This window comes from Cryptotermes secundus, unplaced genomic scaffold (genome assembly GCF_002891405.2).
Source record: "Cryptotermes secundus unplaced genomic scaffold, Csec_1.0 scaffold1344, whole genome shotgun sequence".
In the NCBI taxonomy this organism is placed as follows: Eukaryota; Metazoa; Arthropoda; class Insecta; order Blattodea; family Kalotermitidae; genus Cryptotermes; species Cryptotermes secundus.
The window spans coordinates 108,870-129,114 of NW_019735580.1; the positions used below are offsets into that span (position 1 = coordinate 108,870).

Sequence of the window (20,245 nt, forward strand, 5' to 3'; positions counted from 1 at the left end):
CTTTGTTATGAATTCGGGTGGGCCCTGGCTGGTTACAGGCGCGGCGGCAGATGTGCAGGGAAGGGATGGCTAGAGGCGCCACGGGCACAGCCCTTTAAATCCCGCTTCTGTTGCTGAGAGTAGAGTGGGTAGTCGGTAGGCGGGTAGGGTAGTAAGTTTCATAAAATGTCAGTACTGGGAGAAAGTGAAAGAGGATTGTCATGTGTAATTTCCAAACTCTCAGATATCCAGCTATAGTGTGATACGCAATTCATTTGAATTTTATTTTTCTTCTGTCTTTTTTGAAGGACCACAAGGGCACACCTCGAGGACCACTTGTGGTCCGCGGACCATAGTTTGAGAAACGCTGGGCCTTAGAGAAATACGGAAACACGGTTAAATATAAGACTTCGTTTTGAAGATACTTGTGAAGCCACTGAAAATCTTCGTGACATGTGATGACACTGCAACTCTGAGTGAGGTCAGTGAGTTCTCAACGAAATAGCAACTCTCGAATGTGTACTGTCACTGAACATATGGAACGAAGTTCTCTGTCATGTTAATAGAGTTAAGTCAACTTAGACAAGTTGTTAATACTCATTTACATAACATCGTGACACGTATTCAGCAATTCTGTGTTTCGCTTGAACAGTATAATTAAGCTCCGTTTCACTGAATATGCAAGAAGTAGATGTGGTACTCAGACACGCGAAAGAGACGCAGAAAAAGGCGTTGGATTACGATAATCCTGATGAATTTATAACAGATTCAGAGACTGTTTCTCATAATATATTTAAACTTATCGATTAATGAAATTAAAACAAGTTCAAACCCGGTTTGAATAATTTACTAAATGTGTTGATAAATTTAGTTTAGTTTGTGAAGTACCAAACCGAAAGGAAGCCGAAGTACGACTTCGAAACGTTGCCAGGATTTGGTGAAGGTATCAGTGTTGATTGCTACAGACTGTAAAGAGAGTGGCGGTTACCGCAGTAATTCCTTCGCGTATTTTAAACGTACGCGCTATGTTCAAGAGTATTTTTCGCGGAAGCTCAAGTGAAGCGTACCATCATGTCTTTATTCTGGTGTGAACCATCTGATTATTTCTATGAATACTGCGTCCGCTTGAATGGGCTTTTCAGAGGCTGGCAGTAACAGAGACTTTCCTACGAAGGATATCTATCGTGATTGGCCATTCTTTCAGTTGAGAATTTTGCCATGAAGTATTCAGAAGTCCTGGGTGAATTCAGTCGCGTAGTTGGTTGAGGCGCTATGGGACAAGCCGGAAGGTCGCGGGTTCTCGTGTCTCGATGAAGTCATCCTTCCAGCCGCACAATAACCATGGGAGGTAAAGTGCGGCCGGCGCGTAAGGCTGACAACCTTATCTCCATCTGTGTGCCGGTTGCCCTGAAGATGTGAGAGCCTTGACATCCCACAACCATATGGGACTTCACGGCCTGTTACAGGGACAGATTTACCTTTTGGTGAATTCAGTTGCAGCAAAAGCAGGTAGCTGAAAACTGCATTCCTACTTGGAATTAGGAGGTTGTCAGGCTGCACTATCGTTAGTATCTGTGAAAGTGGGGACACAACTTCGCTCAGAAGTGTTGCTTCTTGCTTTAATAGCAATAGTACGTGTAAAGTGTCTCAGTAGTAAATGCGCCCTCGGAGCGCCTCACTCATTTGTTTCGTGCAGGCCCATGTGGTTCTTTACGCTACCCATGGATTCTAATAGTTTAAGTACGTTTTGTTGGAAAGATGAAGTTGACGTGATTTAATACGTACGTAGAATTCAGGAATTGACCCGAATATTGCACTGGATGAAAGATATAGCAACCAGTTACATGAATGAGATCACTGAAGTCATCAATGCGAGTTGAACCAATAATCAGTTAGATAATGCATATAATGATGCGCAAATTAAATCTGTTTTTCTTTGCTGCAAGATTTCCATCAGCAATAAGCGCACATCTGGGTCAGTAGTTTAATTTAAATCCTAATGAATGCATTTAGATATCACACGATTAGAGTTTTTCTCGTATTTTCTGTGCAAACACTGTGTTGGCTGTTATAAGACTTTATTAATTTGCATAATGTACTATCGAATTAGCGTTGAACACATGACTGCAGCAAGTTAAAAATGTTTCCTTTATTATTGTCACCATTGTACGGGGATGTTTTATAGTCGTCGAACGCCTGCGTCTTGTCTTACTCTAAATGGGCGAAATATTCCATTTGTATATAGTGCAAAATATCTAGGTGTAATCTTCGATAAGAGAATGACATGGAGATTACACATAGAAATGATCGAAGCCAAGGCCTTCAGAACATTCAATCGCTCACTTTTCAAAAGTGAGCGATTGAACGCTAACATTAAATTGACCCTCCATAAAGCTCTTATTAGATCTGTAATGACTTATGCTAGTCCCGCCTAGGAGTTTGCGGCAGACACCCATCTAGTGAAATTGCAGCGCCTGCAAAACTAGGTTCTCCGCACCATTGGCAATTTTCCAAGGCGCACACCGGCCCGCGATTTGCACATGACATTCAAAATTCCATACGTATATGATTATATAACAAAATTATACAGGAAACAAGCAGAAGTCATACAGAATCATGAAAATGAGAATGTTCGCAACATCGGACAAGGCGAAGCCCGACACAGAAAGTATAAGAGGCTTAAACTAGACGGCGGTCAGGCATACGACCGTTCAAGTGACTAGGCTACTGCGGTAGCTAATACTAGTAGAAATAGGGCATAATCTGCTGTACCGAGCCTGGATTGACAGAGGCCTTGTATATATTGTACATAGAAATAGGAATTAAGATTAAATTTGTAAATATATGTAAATACTGACAATGGACTTACTACTAACACAGACTATGACTGACAAATGACAGACCCGACCTCTCGTCAGAGAGGGCGACCCAAAGGAACAGGACAGTAACTTTCATATAAGAAAAAAGAAAAAAAAATCTGGTCATGAGCCCCAGCTGGGGCTCGACACCAAGATAGACAGACAGTCGCAATGTGACTTGGACTTTGAGGATGTTTTACTTCAAACCTTATATGCTCTCTAATACAAACTCTTGCATGACTTTTTCTTATAATTTAGCGACCTTGTGAGTAACTCGGACCATGTAGCGTCGACTGGTTGGATGACATTGAATAAAAATTGACGAGACGTGGGAAGATGTGATTGTGACATATTTAAGCCACTATTCTGAAGTGAGGATAGTCGGCGTCCGAGCCCAAATTCAAACCAGACACATCCCAAGTTTAAGTGAGAGACGCTACTGCTTGCAGTGGTACAGAGCTTAGAATGTCGGTTTATGGTAAAGGTAAAACGTAAAGTTGTCCTTGTGCTTAACAAATTAAGTAGTACGCCATGAAGACGCATGGGGGATTCGATTTATAGACCCACGTTTTCTTTACCTCGGCACTAGTCGGAGGCGAGTGGTGAGCTTCACGCCCCGGCCGCTTTACCTCCGGGGAAAGAGCCCCCGGTACCCATTGGTTTGTGACAGAATTATTCTTATTCCATAAAGAGGCAGATACTGATATACTGTTGCGCAAGAAGTGCGAAAATTTGTTATTTTACGTGAAATCACAGTAAAGTAGCCATCCGGTACAGTGACCACGTTCCTTTTCAGCGGAAGCTGTTAAACAGTGTGCAATCTATTACTTTCCTCATTAATGCGATCGTTTTTGAAAAAGAAATACTTTTATGCGGAGAAAGTCAATAAATCTGGTGCTGCCTTGGGAACCCTGAAATGCACCATCCTAACGGTTAGTGCTTATGGGACATGCTTTCCTCCTGTAAGGCACAGCACAGCAAACTATCCTTGCCCGTAACGGAATTCAGATCCTTCGTTGCAATATGGATGCGGTTTCACAATGTTTTCGATCGGCAAGATTGGTTTTGTTGCTTCCCCAAAGCGCGTACAGTTTGTGACTATGTGTATGAGCGAGAGCCGGGGTAGCATAGTCGGTACAGCGACTGGCTACGGGCTGGACGACCAAGGGGCCGGAGTTCAAGTCCTTGTAAGGTCAGAATTTTCTCTTCTCCATGTCATCCAGACCAGCTCTGGGACTCACCGAGCCTCCTATCCAGTGGGTACCTGGGGCTATTTCCTCAGTGGTAAAGCGGCCCGGGCGTGAAGCTCACAACTCACCTCCAACTAGTGCTGAGGTCAAGAAATATGGGTCTATACATCCACTCTCCCATACGCTTTCATGGCATAGTGCTTAATTAGTTAAGCACAGGGACAACTTTACTTTTTAAATATAATGAGCAAGTTGGATCAAGTCTGAACGCGCCTTAGGCATAAAATATCTTCTCACAAACGCTGGGATCGTGGGTTCGAATCGCACTCGAGGCTTGGATGTCGGTATGCATTTATTCTGTGTTCGTGTTCCCCTGTGTAAATTGCAGCCTTGCGACGGGCTGATCCCCCGTCCAAGGAGTTCTACCGACTGTCTATAAGATTAAAGAAACAGAAATGAAACGGCTCCAGAGGGAGCAGCAGGAATGAACTAGCATGCAGTGGGTGTTGGGAAGACGACGCAGTTGGTTTTCATTACTGGCACTGCTAGACTCTGTTCTCAGTGTCTTGCTGTACGAGTATATTACAAAGGAATCCATATTAAATGATAAGATATACCATATCTCAATTGTTTCGCTTTGTGTAAGTAATAAGTAAATATCGTGTCAATTGAGGAATAGAAGATCTCAGAGAAAACATATGGAAAACGTCCTTATTCCATTGTCGGACCCACGTTTACGTTCTGTTTTGTTCGAATAGCAAGCGAGCATGCTCAAAGTTTCGGTTTCCAGACGCCTCAGCGGACTGGTGTTCTCTATAGCTGGTACCGAAGGCTTACACTAAGTTGCTGGGAGATATAGTTTAGGTGCACGTGAGTTCAGTATGTGTAATCATTTCATATAGTTTTACACTAAATTATGTGGAAACAAAAATTTCAGATGTCACGTGTCCTGTAAAAATTGCTGAATGATACGAAGTATATATGTCGTCAAACTATGTACTCGTAATGTTTGAAGAAAGCAGTCTTTTGGGATGTGGCACCGTGTAGATGTGTTAACCGACGTTTCGGAGGAACGTATCGCCTCAATCTTCAGGGTAGAAGGAAAAACAAGAAAATCTGCAATCGAAGAAACAGTGAGAGAAGGTGCAAGCAGACTATGTCGGAAATAATATGTAATGTTTATTTGAAACTTTGCTCTGCTTTGGTTCATTATACATTTAAAGTAAATGCGAAGGAAAGGCGACCCGAACTGTAGTGTCTCTTCTGTTGTTTTCTTTGCTGAAAATGGATTTTTTATCTCCAGTAAGTGAACATCACAGCTTCACGTCACTTCGAAACTTCTGTGTACTCCAGACTGAAGTGCACAGTTCCAGTGCGATTATGTTAAATACGTTTTCTGTTCTACTTCCCATTTTGTTTTCTCGCTGTGGAATGAAGAATCAGTTTTAACAAAATAAGAACATGGGCATTGTCCCCCTCTTCCTACTCTGCTTTGCTTTCTCTTCTATTGTTCAGAGGGTGTGTTTTCTTCTCAATGTCAGACATTTCTGAGATCTTGTTGCACGTCCGCGGAAGACCCCGAGTCGCCTGTGTCTCATTTGAATACCATTAAGTTTGCTTCTGCGCTGTGCGTTAAGGATCGTTCCTTCAGCAGAAGAGAAGTTTCCGTCAGTTTCATTATTCGAGTTGTTATGTCTAATATGCCGCATTAAAACCCAAATACGCCTATTATATGATATTTGAAATTATCAAGTCCACAGAGTTACGGTAGCCGGAGCAATTGAAAGCCACATTCGTATTGTGTTTTGCCTGGGCTGAAGCTCTTAACTAATGTTTTTTTGGTTGTGATCTTTGTAACAGTTTCATGAGTTTGTATCACTTCGAGGGAACAACATACACTACAAATAACAAAAAAAGAATCCATAAGGAAGTATCTGCACTAAGAAGGGTAGAATATAACTTCTCTGATGTGTAGGCTGCGAGACAGTGAAACCTGTAAAGCTGCAATGAGCTGTGTATGCGTCTAGGATGGATAGAAGAAATACACGTACTTGCACATTTTAGTGGGGAAGCCTATTGAAAATATCATGGAAGATCGGAAAGAAAATGGGAGGATTTCATTAAATCTTAGGTAAACAGTTTGTGAGGATGGCTCAGGGGCATGTGCAATGACGGATTTTTATTTTATTATCGATATTGAACGTTCGAATTTTGCTTTCACAAAGAAAGCGGACATTTTATACGGGAGCAGAGCAAATGTAACAGTTTGTACCCGATGAGATAATGTACTGTTTCAGTACCATGAGACACGGAGCGAGATTAGGAGGACCATCAGAATTTATGTCTGGCCTGAGATGTTATGGTCTCTTCGGCTATCTTGAGGGGTTTCATATATACCATTATGAAGCTAACAAGTTTATATGAGGGTTATGTATAAAGAATTATTGTTGTTAATTTCCTTGGTATTCGTGACTAAATGAGTCGGTATAGCGACTGACTACGGTGTGGGCGTCCGAGGGGTCGGAGTTCGAGTCCCGGTAGGGTAAAGAATTTTTTCTTCTCCACGTCGTCCAGACCGGGTCTGGGGTCTACCAAACCCCATATCCAATGGGTATCGGGGCCTCTTTCCTCGGGGTAAAGCGGCCGGGGTGTGAAGCTGACCACTCACCTGCAGCTAGTGCCGATGTCAAGAAAAGGAGTATCTATACGTATACTCTCCAGTATGCCTTCATGGCATAGTGCTTGAGTATGAGTATGAGGGGTGAGCCATAAAACTGGCCCTAGCACTGCGACCTTCAATGGTCTATTGTGCTTTGGCATAATGCTTAATTAGTTAAGCACAGGGACAGCTTTACCTTTTTTTTATTCATGAATAAATGTATATACACTAAAATGGTTATACAGGTAAAGGTAGTTAAAATCAGGGGTTATATTAAGGGGAGGGGGATTCCAAAAGTTTGGCGAAAATATTTTTTTTATCTTTTCGTGCGTCTGTTTATTTATTGAGTGGCCACTGTGCATTGAGAAAGCAATTGCATGTTACGGAACTTTGGGAATGAGAACAGCAGGAGGAATCCTCCTACCTCATACTTCGTTAGCGCCCGGCTTTGACTGAGTATGGAACGAAGGTCTTCAGCTCTGCTCTCAGACATCTTTGGGCTCTAGCACCAAGGATAATAGTGAAAACAGGGGCTCACAATGGGCTCACTGCTAGTGTGAGTGCTTGATACTCCGAGAAGTTGTCCGGCACATTTCAGTGCTCAGCACTCAAGTCACATAACCTGGTCTCACTTTGGGAATGGGTGGGAATTTGTTTTGAAATGTCAGCTGCCAAAAGCGAAATATATGTTACCAATGTAAAGGTTGGTCTCTTCATCCGCAGATCTACACAGGAATCGTCCTTATACTTACCACATCCCACTCGTGTTAGAAAGTTTGAATGCAGGTTAAGGTGTCGGTAATAACATTACCTGATAGGAATTCCTATCGGGGATCTGTTATCCTGACTGACGTCACGGATTTCTTCAGTCCCTGGAGCCTATGCCGGTAGAATGTCTTCAGGTAAGACAACGCTGCTTTCCACTTCCCTCACGATCCATCATTGCAATGCGACGCTGGATAATCTCCCCCCCCCTTCCAATTCTGACGTCAGTTCAAGCTGGGTCTGGAAATCAGCCATGCACGTGTGTTGCATATTTCCGTGGCGTTGAACACAGAAACTTGAAAAGTGAATATTGTTTTATTGTAGGGAAGTGTACATTTAGTTTGCTGGAAAGGAAGAGGAAGTGCTTCACACGTAGTGTTTATGTTTTCTGGAGCACTGCCAACTCCACACGTTTATCGCGAGGTGAACGATTTCCACCAGGCCAGCAGTCAGCTGTAGCGAAACAGCATTACCATATCCTCGGCACAGTTATTAATGGCTGTTAAACGTTATGGTAGGTTAACAGTTCGTTCCCTTTCTTAAGAATCTTTGCCATTCTTGTTTTAATTTCTAATGGCCATCTCGTCCACATGGAAATTGCGGGTTTGTTTGCATGAGTTCTGAATGTGACTGAAAGTCTGACGGTTCTGCAGAAAATTGTATCTTCTTACGAATGATGAAGCAGCGACTGGCGACCCTGAAATACTCCTCACAACCGTGTTGTGAGCAACAGCAGTGAAATCCCAATAAGCTAAAAATTACTATGTTCTGGGATATGACGCCGTGTAATTTGGTAGGAATTTACCTACATTGCAGAGGAAATACTTCATCTATCTTGGGGGTCGTAAAATAAACGAGCCAAGCATATATCAGGTAGCAAATACAGTCGCTCCGTTTACGTTTTGTTTGACTTATCCAATGACCTTCAATATGAGGGCAGTATGTTCCTCCGAAACGTCGGTAAATTTCTTCGAGACTGCACAGCATTACATCGTAGTTATTTATGGTCACTGGCGTAAGAACTAAAATATATCAACCCTAAGGGGTTCTTGAAACTATCATTGTTTGGATAGCATCTCTCAGTGTGTTTCTTGCATCGTTTTACAGACCCCTTCTAACTACTGTTTCTATCTCCTTCGTTTTGCAAAGCGTCCTAATTGTTTGGTGCACCTCTCCTGGCGTCAAAACATCTGTTTTCTATCCTCAACACCATGCCTTTTTACGTCCTGCAATTATTTCATGACGCACCAGAATTCGTCTTGTCATCCATTAGGACCTCACCAAGAAAGTAATTTATGGTGACGTCAGCAGACTTCGTTCTTTTAGTGCCGGCCCCAGTTTACGAGATTGTGTGTAATTTGCTGTATCCTTCTGTTCTGCTAGTGAAGAAGTAGGTTATTGTGAACTGACCGACAAGTGGACCGGTCTTTTGTCGTACAGGATATGACTGTTGATACTTCCGCTCAGTATAGTAGGAATACTACGCCAGCATTACGTTGGAAGAGCACCGTAGATCGCGTATAAAGTATTGAACGTTGTGCACAGTGATGCAGAAGAAGAGAACGTGATTCTGACATTAACGTCTCAATCACGCGTTTACGTTTCCTGGCTCACAAATAAATCTTGGCATTGGAATATTTGCAGCTACTCATTGAAAAGTTAAATATTACGCAACTGGATGTTTTGTTCATTAAGATGTACTAACTGTGGAAGCCAACTGTGTCATTACTGCATGTAAGTGCTACTGCCTTATACATGCGTCGAAATCACTTTCCTAAACTCCGATATTCGGACAAAATGTAGGAGTTACGTCACTTGAAAGAGTTTTAATAGTTATGAGAAGAAAGGAAAAGCTTCCTTAACCATTTCTCTGCGTATAATTTTCTCGCACTTTTCCTAGAATAGTACAATTTTAATATAAAATTCTGAAAAGAAGAAAAAGCAACAGGAGTGCATTTTCATATCACAATGAATGAAGTGGAATGACACCGCAAACGCAGGCTGTTGTTGCTTGGTGTGGACTAAGGTCTAATATCGCACCATACGGTAATGGAGGCTCCTTCGACAGCAGTCGAACATGACAGCAGTGGGACTTGTAGAATGGAATTATTTAGAAAAAGTTACGGATGAAAGTATTCTAATGAGAATTTTAGCATTAATTGCATGAATGGGACCATAAAGTTTTGGAAAAGACACGCGTCATGCTTGCATATGTAAGATGTACGTACGTTAATTCCTTATAAATCTCTCCAGCATTCGGATCCCAGGCTGGAATTCCGCTAGAGGCAGGGTGGTTTTGTGTGATTTTTATCTCTAGTCTTGCCGTCTTCTGACACCCTCCACTGTCTCATCAAATCCTACGGCCTGTCTAAACAAGGGCTTGAATCGTGTTAGGCCTATAGGCATATGTTGTGTGTATTCTGGAACATAACTATCCCGAAACGTTTCTTGCAATTAAGAGAATCGAACCCACGATCTCAGTGTTTGAGAGGGCGAAGACAGTTCACGCCCTAGACCGCGCGGGCACGGTGATGGGCGCCACAGTCACCTGCTCGTTCGCAAATAAGTTTTAACAATGAGAGCTTCATTAAAATATTTTGTTTGATCACCTGCAGCCAATCTTTAATTACTTGACCAGTGTAAATATGCAAGCGGAAATAAATACAGTGGGTAATTCTTCTATAATTTTCTCAACTCTCTCCGTTTTCTTCTTTGTATATTGGTATTACAGTTCCCAAAACCAGTCTGTAGGTATATATACGTTCCTGCAGTGTATATTATCAGATCAAATAATCTGTGAAGGTAACCCTGTTGTTGCGTTCTTCATTTGTTATAATTTATTCCGCCATGGGCGGGTGCTGTTTTATTCTTACTATTGTTCATAGCTTTTATCATTTACTCCACAGTTACTTGGTCCCCGTTCTGATCTATTTATAATGGGCTTCACTTCGGGATTTATTGTTCACAAATGTTTGAAATACATAGGTTGGATAAAAATTTGTGGCAACACCTCTACAGTTCTGAAATGACTTTATTACCTGAGGTAAATACAGTTACATTCCTTCAATATAATCGCCCCCCCGTGTGTACCACCTTCTGCCAAATTTGTGGAAGGCGTCGTACACCATCATTGCGTCCACTTCTGTTGATACCCAGCAGTGACCGCTCTAAGGCACGAATGATCTCCTCTCTTGTGTTGTAACGTGTCCCTCGCAGTGGTTCTTTCATTTTGGCAAATATATAATCGCACGGACTCATATCGGGTGAGTATGGCAGATGTTGCAGTCTCTCCCGTGGCCAGCGGTGAAGAAAATCCTTGACAGCGTCAGCAATATGAGCCCTTGCATTGTCATGAAGGATGATGGGGTTCGCTGCCAACAAGTGTCGTCGCTTTCTCCTGAGTGCTGGACGAAGATGATTAGGCAGGAAATTGCAGTAGTAGACAGCATTTACTGTCTGTCGTTGAGGTACAGTGTGGTGCAGTATCACTCCTTCAGTGTCATATGCCACAATGAACATCGCCTTCACATTACTCTGTGTAGAGTGCACTTTCTTTGGATGAGGAGAGCCAGGATGCTTCCATTCATTTGATTGTCGCTTCAAGTGCCGTTTGTATGAGCGAGCCAAAGTTTTGTCCAGTGTGACGATCCTTCCAAGGAAGTCGTCACCTTCCTTCTGGTACCGGTCCAACAAGTCTTGTGCAATTGCATAACGTGCCATTGTTGCACCTCGGACATTGTATGGGGTACCCAACGCGCTGCAATTTTGTGGTATCCAAGAATATCGTGCAGAATGTGGAGCACGGTTTTGTGACATACGCGTATCTCAGCAGCTAACTCCCGCGCAGCCCATCGACGATCGACATCCAGCAAAGAAGCAAGAAGCTGAATTGTGTGGCTGTCAACATGGGGTCGTCCTGAACGGTGGCTGTCCTGAATGGCATCCCTCCCTTCACGGAACAGTTTCACCCACCGTGCCACTGTGCATTATGGCAAAGCAGCATCATGACGTGCTTCTCGCAGTCCCTGATAACAGTTTTGTGCACTGCGACCTCGTGCAACTTCAATTTTTATCTAGGAGCGTTGTTCTTGTTTCGTAAACATGTTCTTAGGGCGCTTGAACTGGGCTCCTGCACTTCAAGATGATGCACAATGTAACTCAATGAAACACAACCAGAGCCACTCACTGCACTACTTCAACTGAACCTCTGCTATCAGCCACAGACGGCACTAGTGCCATCTGACGCACGTCTTTCATGTTACAGCAATGTTGCCACTACTTTTTAGCCAACCCTTATATATATTCCATTCGACTTAGATATAAGGTTTAATTTGATTTCATCTCTTCCTGTTGTATTTAGTTCTCTTAGCATTTCGTATGCTGTTGCTTGAAGTCCACGAGCATCATAATATATATTACTTATATATTTACCTCTGAAATTAAATCCAGGATTGCCATGGCAAAAGCTGCATTTAGCAAGAAGAAGAATCTTTTTACCAGCAAATTGGACTTAAATTTGAGGAAGAAACTAGTGAAATGCTACATTTGGAGCATAGCTCTGTATGGGGCTGAAACATGGACACTTAGGGCAGTAGATNTCTTTCATGTTACAGCAATGTTGCCACTACTTTTTAGCCAACCCTTATATATATTCCATTCGACTTAGATATAAGGTTTAATTTGATTTCATCTCTTCCTGTTGTATTTAGTTCTCTTAGCATTTCGTATGCTGTTGCTTGAAGTCCACGAGCATCATAATATATATTACTTATATATTTACCTCAGCTGTTCGTGTTTATTCTCATTGTCTTTTAACATTTCTCTTATTTAAAAAAAATTAAGTTCACGTAGTGGGGCGTGGAGTCCAGCTGGGTCCACTCGGCACGGCGGCCACTGATTGGCCTATTGTAGCCTGTCCCGGGCGATTATGATGATGGAGAATTTGGTGTAATGAAGATTGGCAGGGGAAACCGAAATACTCGGAGAAAACTCGCCACAGCGCCACTTTGTCCACCACAAATCCCACTTGACCAGACCCAGGATCGAACTCGGGCCGCCGCGGTGGGAAGCCAGCGACTAGCCGCTTGAGCAATGGCGCGGCCAACATTTCTCTTATCAGCTTTTGTTTCCGTCTTGAGAAACTGTAAGTGTGCTTCCCATTTCTCTGCTGGAAGGTAGGTTATGTTGTTATTCTTTCTGTGTCTGCGGAATACTTCTTTTGCAACTTGAATTGTTTGAATTATATCACTCAATTCTAAATTAACATTGTTACATGTCGGTCTTTGGTCCAGCTATGTGTTTAGTCTTTCCGTATATAAATTCAGTGCGTTCTTTCCTTTCAGTAGGTGTACAGTAAATGTTTATCCGTCTCTTTACATTTATACACTTTTTACACCGTGTATCAGGCATTGCTAATTTTGCAATAGCAAGGAAATGAATATATCTTTCATTAGTGTTGCAGTCTTCTTATTTGCCAGTATATAATCAGACATTAACCTGCAGTTTCTAGCACACCATGTAAATTTAGGAATGTCTTTGTGTATCAGGAACGTGTTTGTGATTTTCAATTCATTTTCTGTAGCAAATTATATAACAACGAGAATTACTTAGTTTTTGGACTTTTTCCATCGTCCGGTATTCTAGAAACTAGAAAACACGACGTTTCGGAAACTGGATCTGTTTCCGTCTTCATGTGAGGGGGAAGACACCTACTCAGTTGGGTCCCTTAGAAAGAGTTAACCTCAATCACTGGACAAGCCCTGTCAGATTCACACAGCTATTTAACCACCTGAGACCAGGCTAATTCGGCGGGAAATAACCAGGTCCCGTTTCCGAAACATCGTGTTTTCTAGTTTCTAGAATACCGGACGATAGACAAAGTCCCCAAATCCATGAATTCTGAGTGTTATACACTATCGTCGGAACCCTTTAGAACCAAATTATATCAGTGCTTTTCCCCTCTGAGTGACTGTATTCCCTCCATATCAAACACATAATAATGTTACTTAGTACTGTAACTACATTATTAAATGTTAGACGAATCTTTTGTGTGGAACTTCCTTAAAGTTTGTAAACGACTTAAAGAATAAAGGTTGTTTTAACCGCGAACACATATACTTGTTAGTGCATTGCAAAAAACAAACATTAAATTGTTCTAACTTAGGCTTGTCATTAAATTAAAATTCTGTAAATAAAAGAATATGACATCACATAACGTTTCTGTTATTTATCGCGGTGTCATCGCCTGGTGACGAGCATTGTAATTGCGAAATAGATCGCTGTATGCATTCGAACATGTATGGATGTTCTAGCGACGGAATACGGTGGCCCAAGATTACAGCGTTATACCAGCCTCCAGACCGTGGGAACAATAGGAAACGTACACACGGAAGGATTACGATTCTGCACAATGTTTTTGCGTTTTTTTGGCAGTTCCATAATACACAATACTGACAATGGAAGCATACGAAAATGTGCTGCTGCGTTTCGATTCCCGTTAGGGACGTAGTATATTTTTGAACAAGATATCTGACACATCCAGCCTTCCGTTCAAAGGATACGATATGCAGTTTGCCGAGGCAAAGTCGACCGGAGGGTGAAGCTGATCATCCTCCTAAATATGGTGCTGAGTTTAAGAATGCGTGGAGATTTACGTCTACACTCTTAACACGTCTTCGCTTCATGAGAAGCATTCTGAGTGCGGGCGTTATCAGCTGGTGACGGGATAAGAGCAGGGTTCCTGCCTTCACTTAGACCTCTTATTCTAATTAAGGAGTCTCGACAGTGACAGCCATCCTTGCAAGCACACATGCTGGTAGCAACACAGTGCGTCCCCGGACACACTGCACGTGTGCTTGATGCTATGAAATGGGCTTAAAGTAGTGTTTCTTATCTGGTAGTTCGCGATGTCATTTGGTTAGTGTTATAATACTCAAATTTCTATTAACTAGCTCCAGTGAGCAGAGCATTTCTTGATAAGCTGTTTATCGCTTATCTGGTCTAGAAATGTCTTTATCTTCCCCATATGTACAACCTGTCGCTCCCTGATTTGGTTATTCTAATAATGTTTTGCGAAAAGTACAAATTATCAAGTTTATGAACTAAATTTAAAATGTTTTTATATGATGTCCATAATTTTTGTGTTATTTAAACCATTGCATTTCGGAAATTGAATCGGTTTCATCTTCAGATAAATAGAATAAGAAAGAAAACCAATTCTGTTGGGTCCTTGCATTGAGTGTAGACTTTAGTGACAGCGCAGCTGTGGGTTCGCTAGAAACTTTAACCGTTAATTAATGTACGAGTATAATGAGAGTTGTTTGCTGCTTATCAGTGGGATTTTTGCTGTTGCTTGCGACTACGCACTACTTCTCTTGTTTTCCTGTGCATGAACTTAATCGTTATTTGTATAAGTGACATATAACGACCTTTTCGCGATATTACATTTCCAAAGTTTCCATAGTTTCCATACCCGATGACGGTGCACATCTAGCAGCAAACCTACCCACTTACCCCTCCCGGGATGCAGTGTGCGAAACTGAACTCAGCAAGTTTTCTGCATAGTAGGAACTCTGTGTTCCTCAGTCTTGGGTGCAGTAGCTGTCCAGGTGATTGTGTGTTGTTATTGTGTCCAATGTGGCTGTGCAATGTTTCCTGTTAAATAACGAACACTGATGGGGATATTGAGGCAAAATGGTGGGAAAGCAAGGCAGCTGCGCTGAGGAATTTGAGACAGTTTATAGTGAGAATGTATTTATTTTCGCACAACTGCAGTTAACATGCAAATGATTAACGGCGCAGTGAATGTATGTAAAGTTGACTCTTTCCTTAACCACTTAAGCACCACGCAATGGAGGAGTATGGGGGAACGGATGTACAGGTCCATATTTTCTTGACCTCGGCACTAGTTGGAGGAGAGCGGTCTGCTTTACCGCAGGCCGCATTACCCCCAGGAGAAGAGCCCCCGTACCCATTGGATAGGAGGTTTGGTGGGCCCCAGAGCCGCTCTGGACGACGCGGAAAGAAGAAAATTCTTGACCCTACCGGGACTCAAACTCCGATCCCTAGGTCGTCCGGCGCGTAGCTAGTCGCTATATCGACAATGCATGTACGTGCAAGAAATCTGCGTACGAAATGCGAAGGGATTGAAGGTTAAGCCTCAATTTATGGCAAAGGCAGGGGATATTCTCTTCGCCACCACGGCCATACTACGTGTAGCTCTGGTGCCAACTGGAAGCCAAAATAGTTCGTTTGTTTAAAAATAAATGGACAGCTAGACTGAGTAGACTATTTTATGGGACCTTCCAGAGGCATACTGTGCAACACGTTGGCCCCGCGATTATGAGACGCCCCCTCCCCCGAATCACAGCTTGATTCTGAGTTATTTCATGTCGTCCATTCAAGCCGTAGCGAAGACTGATAATCCTATCCCTGTTAGAGCATAAACCGATATGACTGCCAGGGTCACGAACATGATTGCAGCCGTTCCTCCACAAACAGAAAAACGACTTCTCAAAAATGTAATATTTTGTTTGTATTTTGATGTCTTGAATAATATATATAATCTATAAGAACAGAAAACTAGCATGTTTGTGGCAACCTGATTATTCTGACATTACATATCATTTCGTGATCTATGTTGCTCAAGCAACAACAATGTTGATAGTGTTCACTGGCATGGAACGAGGTTTCTGTCAGACCTACTTTCCCCTACTTTAGTCAAATTTATTTTACTTTTTGTTGCCAGGCTAGCTGACTTGAATTCTTTCCCCTGCAACAGTTTCAGTGCCCTATATTCTCAGCTGTGAGACAATTCCCACCCAATTTTCTCTAGTCTCTTTTTAGACGTGTTTCGTAATAAACCAAACCTACTAGCATGGTTTAGTCATATTAATCAGCCAACGACTTAAAAAAATGTACATAGCTGAAAGGTATAAAATGTTTTTGTATGAGTTGACTTTGCATTTCTGTACTTGAGGCCTGTGGTTTCAGTATCTGATTACTATCTACGCCCATGCCAGAGTTTCCCTGCACAATTGATATGTTTATTTATTTTTATTGTGGTTTCAGTGAATGCCTGGTTAAGGTATTTTATGTACACAGTCCCATATAGCTCATGAATGGCTACAGACTGGGCAACAAAGATTTTATTCTCAACAAGAATGTGAATTTTCTTTACACCTCTATGTCCAGATCCGCTATGGTGTTCACCCAAACTCTTATCTTACTGATGGCTCATTGCATGGGATGAAGAGACCAGAATATGAAGTTATGGTACGGAAGTTTGGCAGCACATCATTAACTTACTTATGACTTTAAATGTTTGTATTAAACAAAATGAGAGAGAAAGGCTGCAGGCAGTGCAATGGAAGCCAGTATTTGTATGTAAAACTACAAAGGACAAATTTGGAAACTGTGTACTTGGGAATGAAGCACATTTGTTCATTCTTGTTTAAATGATTACTGTCGTAAATTTTATTATCTGGCATTCTCAATGTAGGAATGCATATGTTAGAAAAATTATGTGTTCACTCTGAATGTTTGTTACAGTCAACAGATTCTTGGGTTGTTGTGCACAACTTGCAATCGCAATCTGATGGAGGAATTCTTGATCCTGATGATCGTCTCAATGATGTGGCAGATGACCGTGAGCAGATTATTGCAAACTTTGAGGATGGTGATGGTCAGCATCATGGAGGGGGAGATGGTGCTAGTGGGAGCTCTGTGGGCACAGGCAGCCCTGACATCTTCCAGGTATGTATTTGATTTCTTACATTTTTCATTTTAATTTAGATTACATGGAAAAAAAAATTCTATAAACTGATCCATGTGAACACCTCCTCTGGTTCCTCATTGTCTTTGGTTTTTATGTTATAAGTATATCTACCAACAACTCAGTAATTAATCCATTGCTTATTATATAATTACATCCTAGTATAAATCTTGGTTTTTATACTTACACATTTTCATCTGTTCCATCTCCTCGTTCAACATAGAGTTTTATCCATGTACATTATTGTCTGTGTGACTGTTTAGGAGATTTGCACATAACTGCATTCCAAGGAAATATTACCCAGAGACATGATTCTCATTTTACACATGTGACCTTTCCAACGTTAAAAATAAAATATTGCTTGTAGGGTAACAGTGTTGCACTGTCTAGCAAGATATTGCATGCTGCAAAGGTGCATGTGGACCACCAGCCAGTATTCAGTTCTGCTTGATGTAGACCCCACTGAACTTGTTTGCCTGAGGTGATAGGTTTAAGTCTTACATGATGACAGAAAAACATAATTTACCTTTACAATTTATTGCACAGATGTTTATCAAACTGAACCTCTTGATATGTGTGTGTAGCTTTAATAACACATGCTTCATATCACTGCAGTATAACAAAAAAGACTTTTCAGAGTATGCTGTTGTGATCATGTGAGCAAATGTGGAAAGAAGGAGAGAGTATTTCGTTTATATTTACAAATATGTATGTTCTGACAAAAATCGCGAGTCTTGCTTTCAAAGTAATACTAGCATTCCTGTGCAAAAATTGCTGCATTACAATTTCAGAAATTATTTCTCTTCATGGTGGTTCCTTACATTACCTGTCAAATTGAATTGGGGATAATCACGCCACTTCTTTTTCTGGAACTTCTTTTCCATCTCTTGTCTCTTCTATCATCATTCCCTTTCACATCCTCTTTCAAGTTAATACTACTCCCTCACCTCCGTTCTTCAATACTATTATCCATTTCGTACTTTCTTCTCCTTCCATCTTTTCTCCTGTAATCCTTTTCCATACCAAGTACCCATACCAGTGTTCACCCATCACCATTTTTCTCCCTTATCTAACAGCAACAGGAGATAGCTGGATTTTACCCCCTATTCTAGTAAGGGTAGAAGACCGTTCAGGGTTCCCCATGTGTCCTAGCAACATGGAAGATATTCTGGGTTTTCACTCACATCCTAGCAACAATCCCATTGTTATTATTGAATTGAATTGAATTTATTTACATTCTATAATTCCTAAGCAGGTTAGTACCTTTGGATACAGACCAAGTCAAAAGGTTACATACATAAGTACAGGCAATTTTAGCTTAAAAATTAATATAACTTAATTTTACATCATTATCTATTTACATTGAAGTATTCATCTAAAGAGTAGAAGGAATGAGCATGCAGATAATTCTTTAACTCTGATTTAAACTTTTTAGTGTCATTGCCCAAGTTTTTAATACTTTGTGGCAGATTGTTGAACACTTTTATGCCAGTAAAGTAGACTCCTTTTTGATATACTGATAAAGTTGATGAGGGTAGGTGGAAGTTATATTTTTGTCTAGTATTCATGTTATAGACATCAGAATTTAATTTGAATTTATCTTTGTTGTAAACAACAAATAAGAGAAGCGATAATATGTATTGCGATTGAAGAGGTAGAATTTTTAATTTCTTAAATAATTCTCTACATGAATCTCTACTTCTACATCCTGTAATGATTCTAATTATATTCTTTTGTATTTTAAAAATTATTACACTATGTGAAGAGTTCCCCCAAAATATTAATCCATAGTTCATAATAGAATGAAAGTAGGCATGGTAAACCATCTTCAATGTTTCCTGTGACATAAAAGGCTTAATTGATCTCATCGCATAGCAAGCTGCATTTAATTTAGGTATAATTTGTTCAATATGTATTTTCCAAGACAGTGTACTGTCTACATGTATTCCAAGGAATTTTGTATCAAGTACTTTACAGATTAATTTGTTGGCATAACTGATGTCCAGATCAATTTGGTGGTTGTTTTTAGTTGTGAATGATATGTAATGGGTTTTATCAAAATTTAATGAGAGTAAATTGGCTTCGAACCATCTGTTTAAGGCTTCAAATACAATATTTATGTCATTTTTAAAGTTTTCAAATTTAGAGTTCTTAAATATTATACTAGTGTCATCTGCATATAGAATTGGTTTAGATTTATTGTTGATGGTTTTAGATAGATCATTTATGTAGAGAAGAAAAAGTAAGGGACCTAAAATTGATCCTTGTGGAACACCGTGCTTTATAATTCCCCAGTTTGAAAATGCATTATGACTGGAGTTTTTATTATTTATTTCAACTCTTTGATACCTGTTTTTGAGGTATGATTTGATCCATTCATTAGCTTTGCCAGTTATTCCATAGAAATTTAATTTCGATAGTAAGATATCATGATTAACACAATCGAAAGCTTTTGCTAGATCACAGAAAATCCCTCCCACAATTAATCTGTCATTGAGAGCACTTAAAATATCGTTAGTTAGTTCATAGGTTGCTTTTTCTGTTGTTAGGTCTTTCCTAAATCCAAATTGCTCTTTGACTAATATGTTGTTAGAATTTAAGTGTTCAAGTAGTCTATTATACATAACTTTTTCAAAGACTTTTGAGAATGAAGTCAATATGGATATTGGTCTGTAATTAGAGATGCATTTTCTCTCTCCTTTTTTAAAAAGTGGTTTCATTACAGCGTATTTTAAGCGTTGAGGAAAAGTACCTGATGATAAAGATTTATTACATAGATGATTCAAGGGTGAACTGATGTAAACAGAGCTTGCTTTAAGTAATTTGGTAGAGATTTCATCATATCCATGTGAATTTTTGGGCTTAAGGGATTTAATAATGTTTTCAATTTCCTTCCTTGTTGAGAATTTGAGATTGATATTTGGAAATGAATTGTTAAAGGCACGAGACAGATAGTATATTGGATTATTATTATTATTATTATTATTGGAATATGTTTTCTCAGCTAATGAAAGGAAATATT

The 20,245-nt window shown here is 40.6% G+C and overlaps 1 protein-coding gene across 6 annotated transcripts in view; it reads left to right on the forward strand.

The window, feature by feature from the left end:
- The window catches only part of LOC111869695 (partitioning defective 3 homolog), a 203,256-nt gene that overhangs the window by 67,019 nt on the left and 115,992 nt on the right, over nucleotides 1–20,245 (forward strand). For all 6 annotated transcript variants that reach the window (XM_033753529.1, XM_033753528.1, XM_033753531.1 and 3 more), the window contains exon 3: nucleotides 17,001–17,204. In XM_033753529.1, coding sequence (XP_033609420.1) covers nucleotides 17,001–17,204 — 204 coding nt within the window. The remainder of the gene's footprint in view (nucleotides 1–17,000; nucleotides 17,205–20,245) is intronic.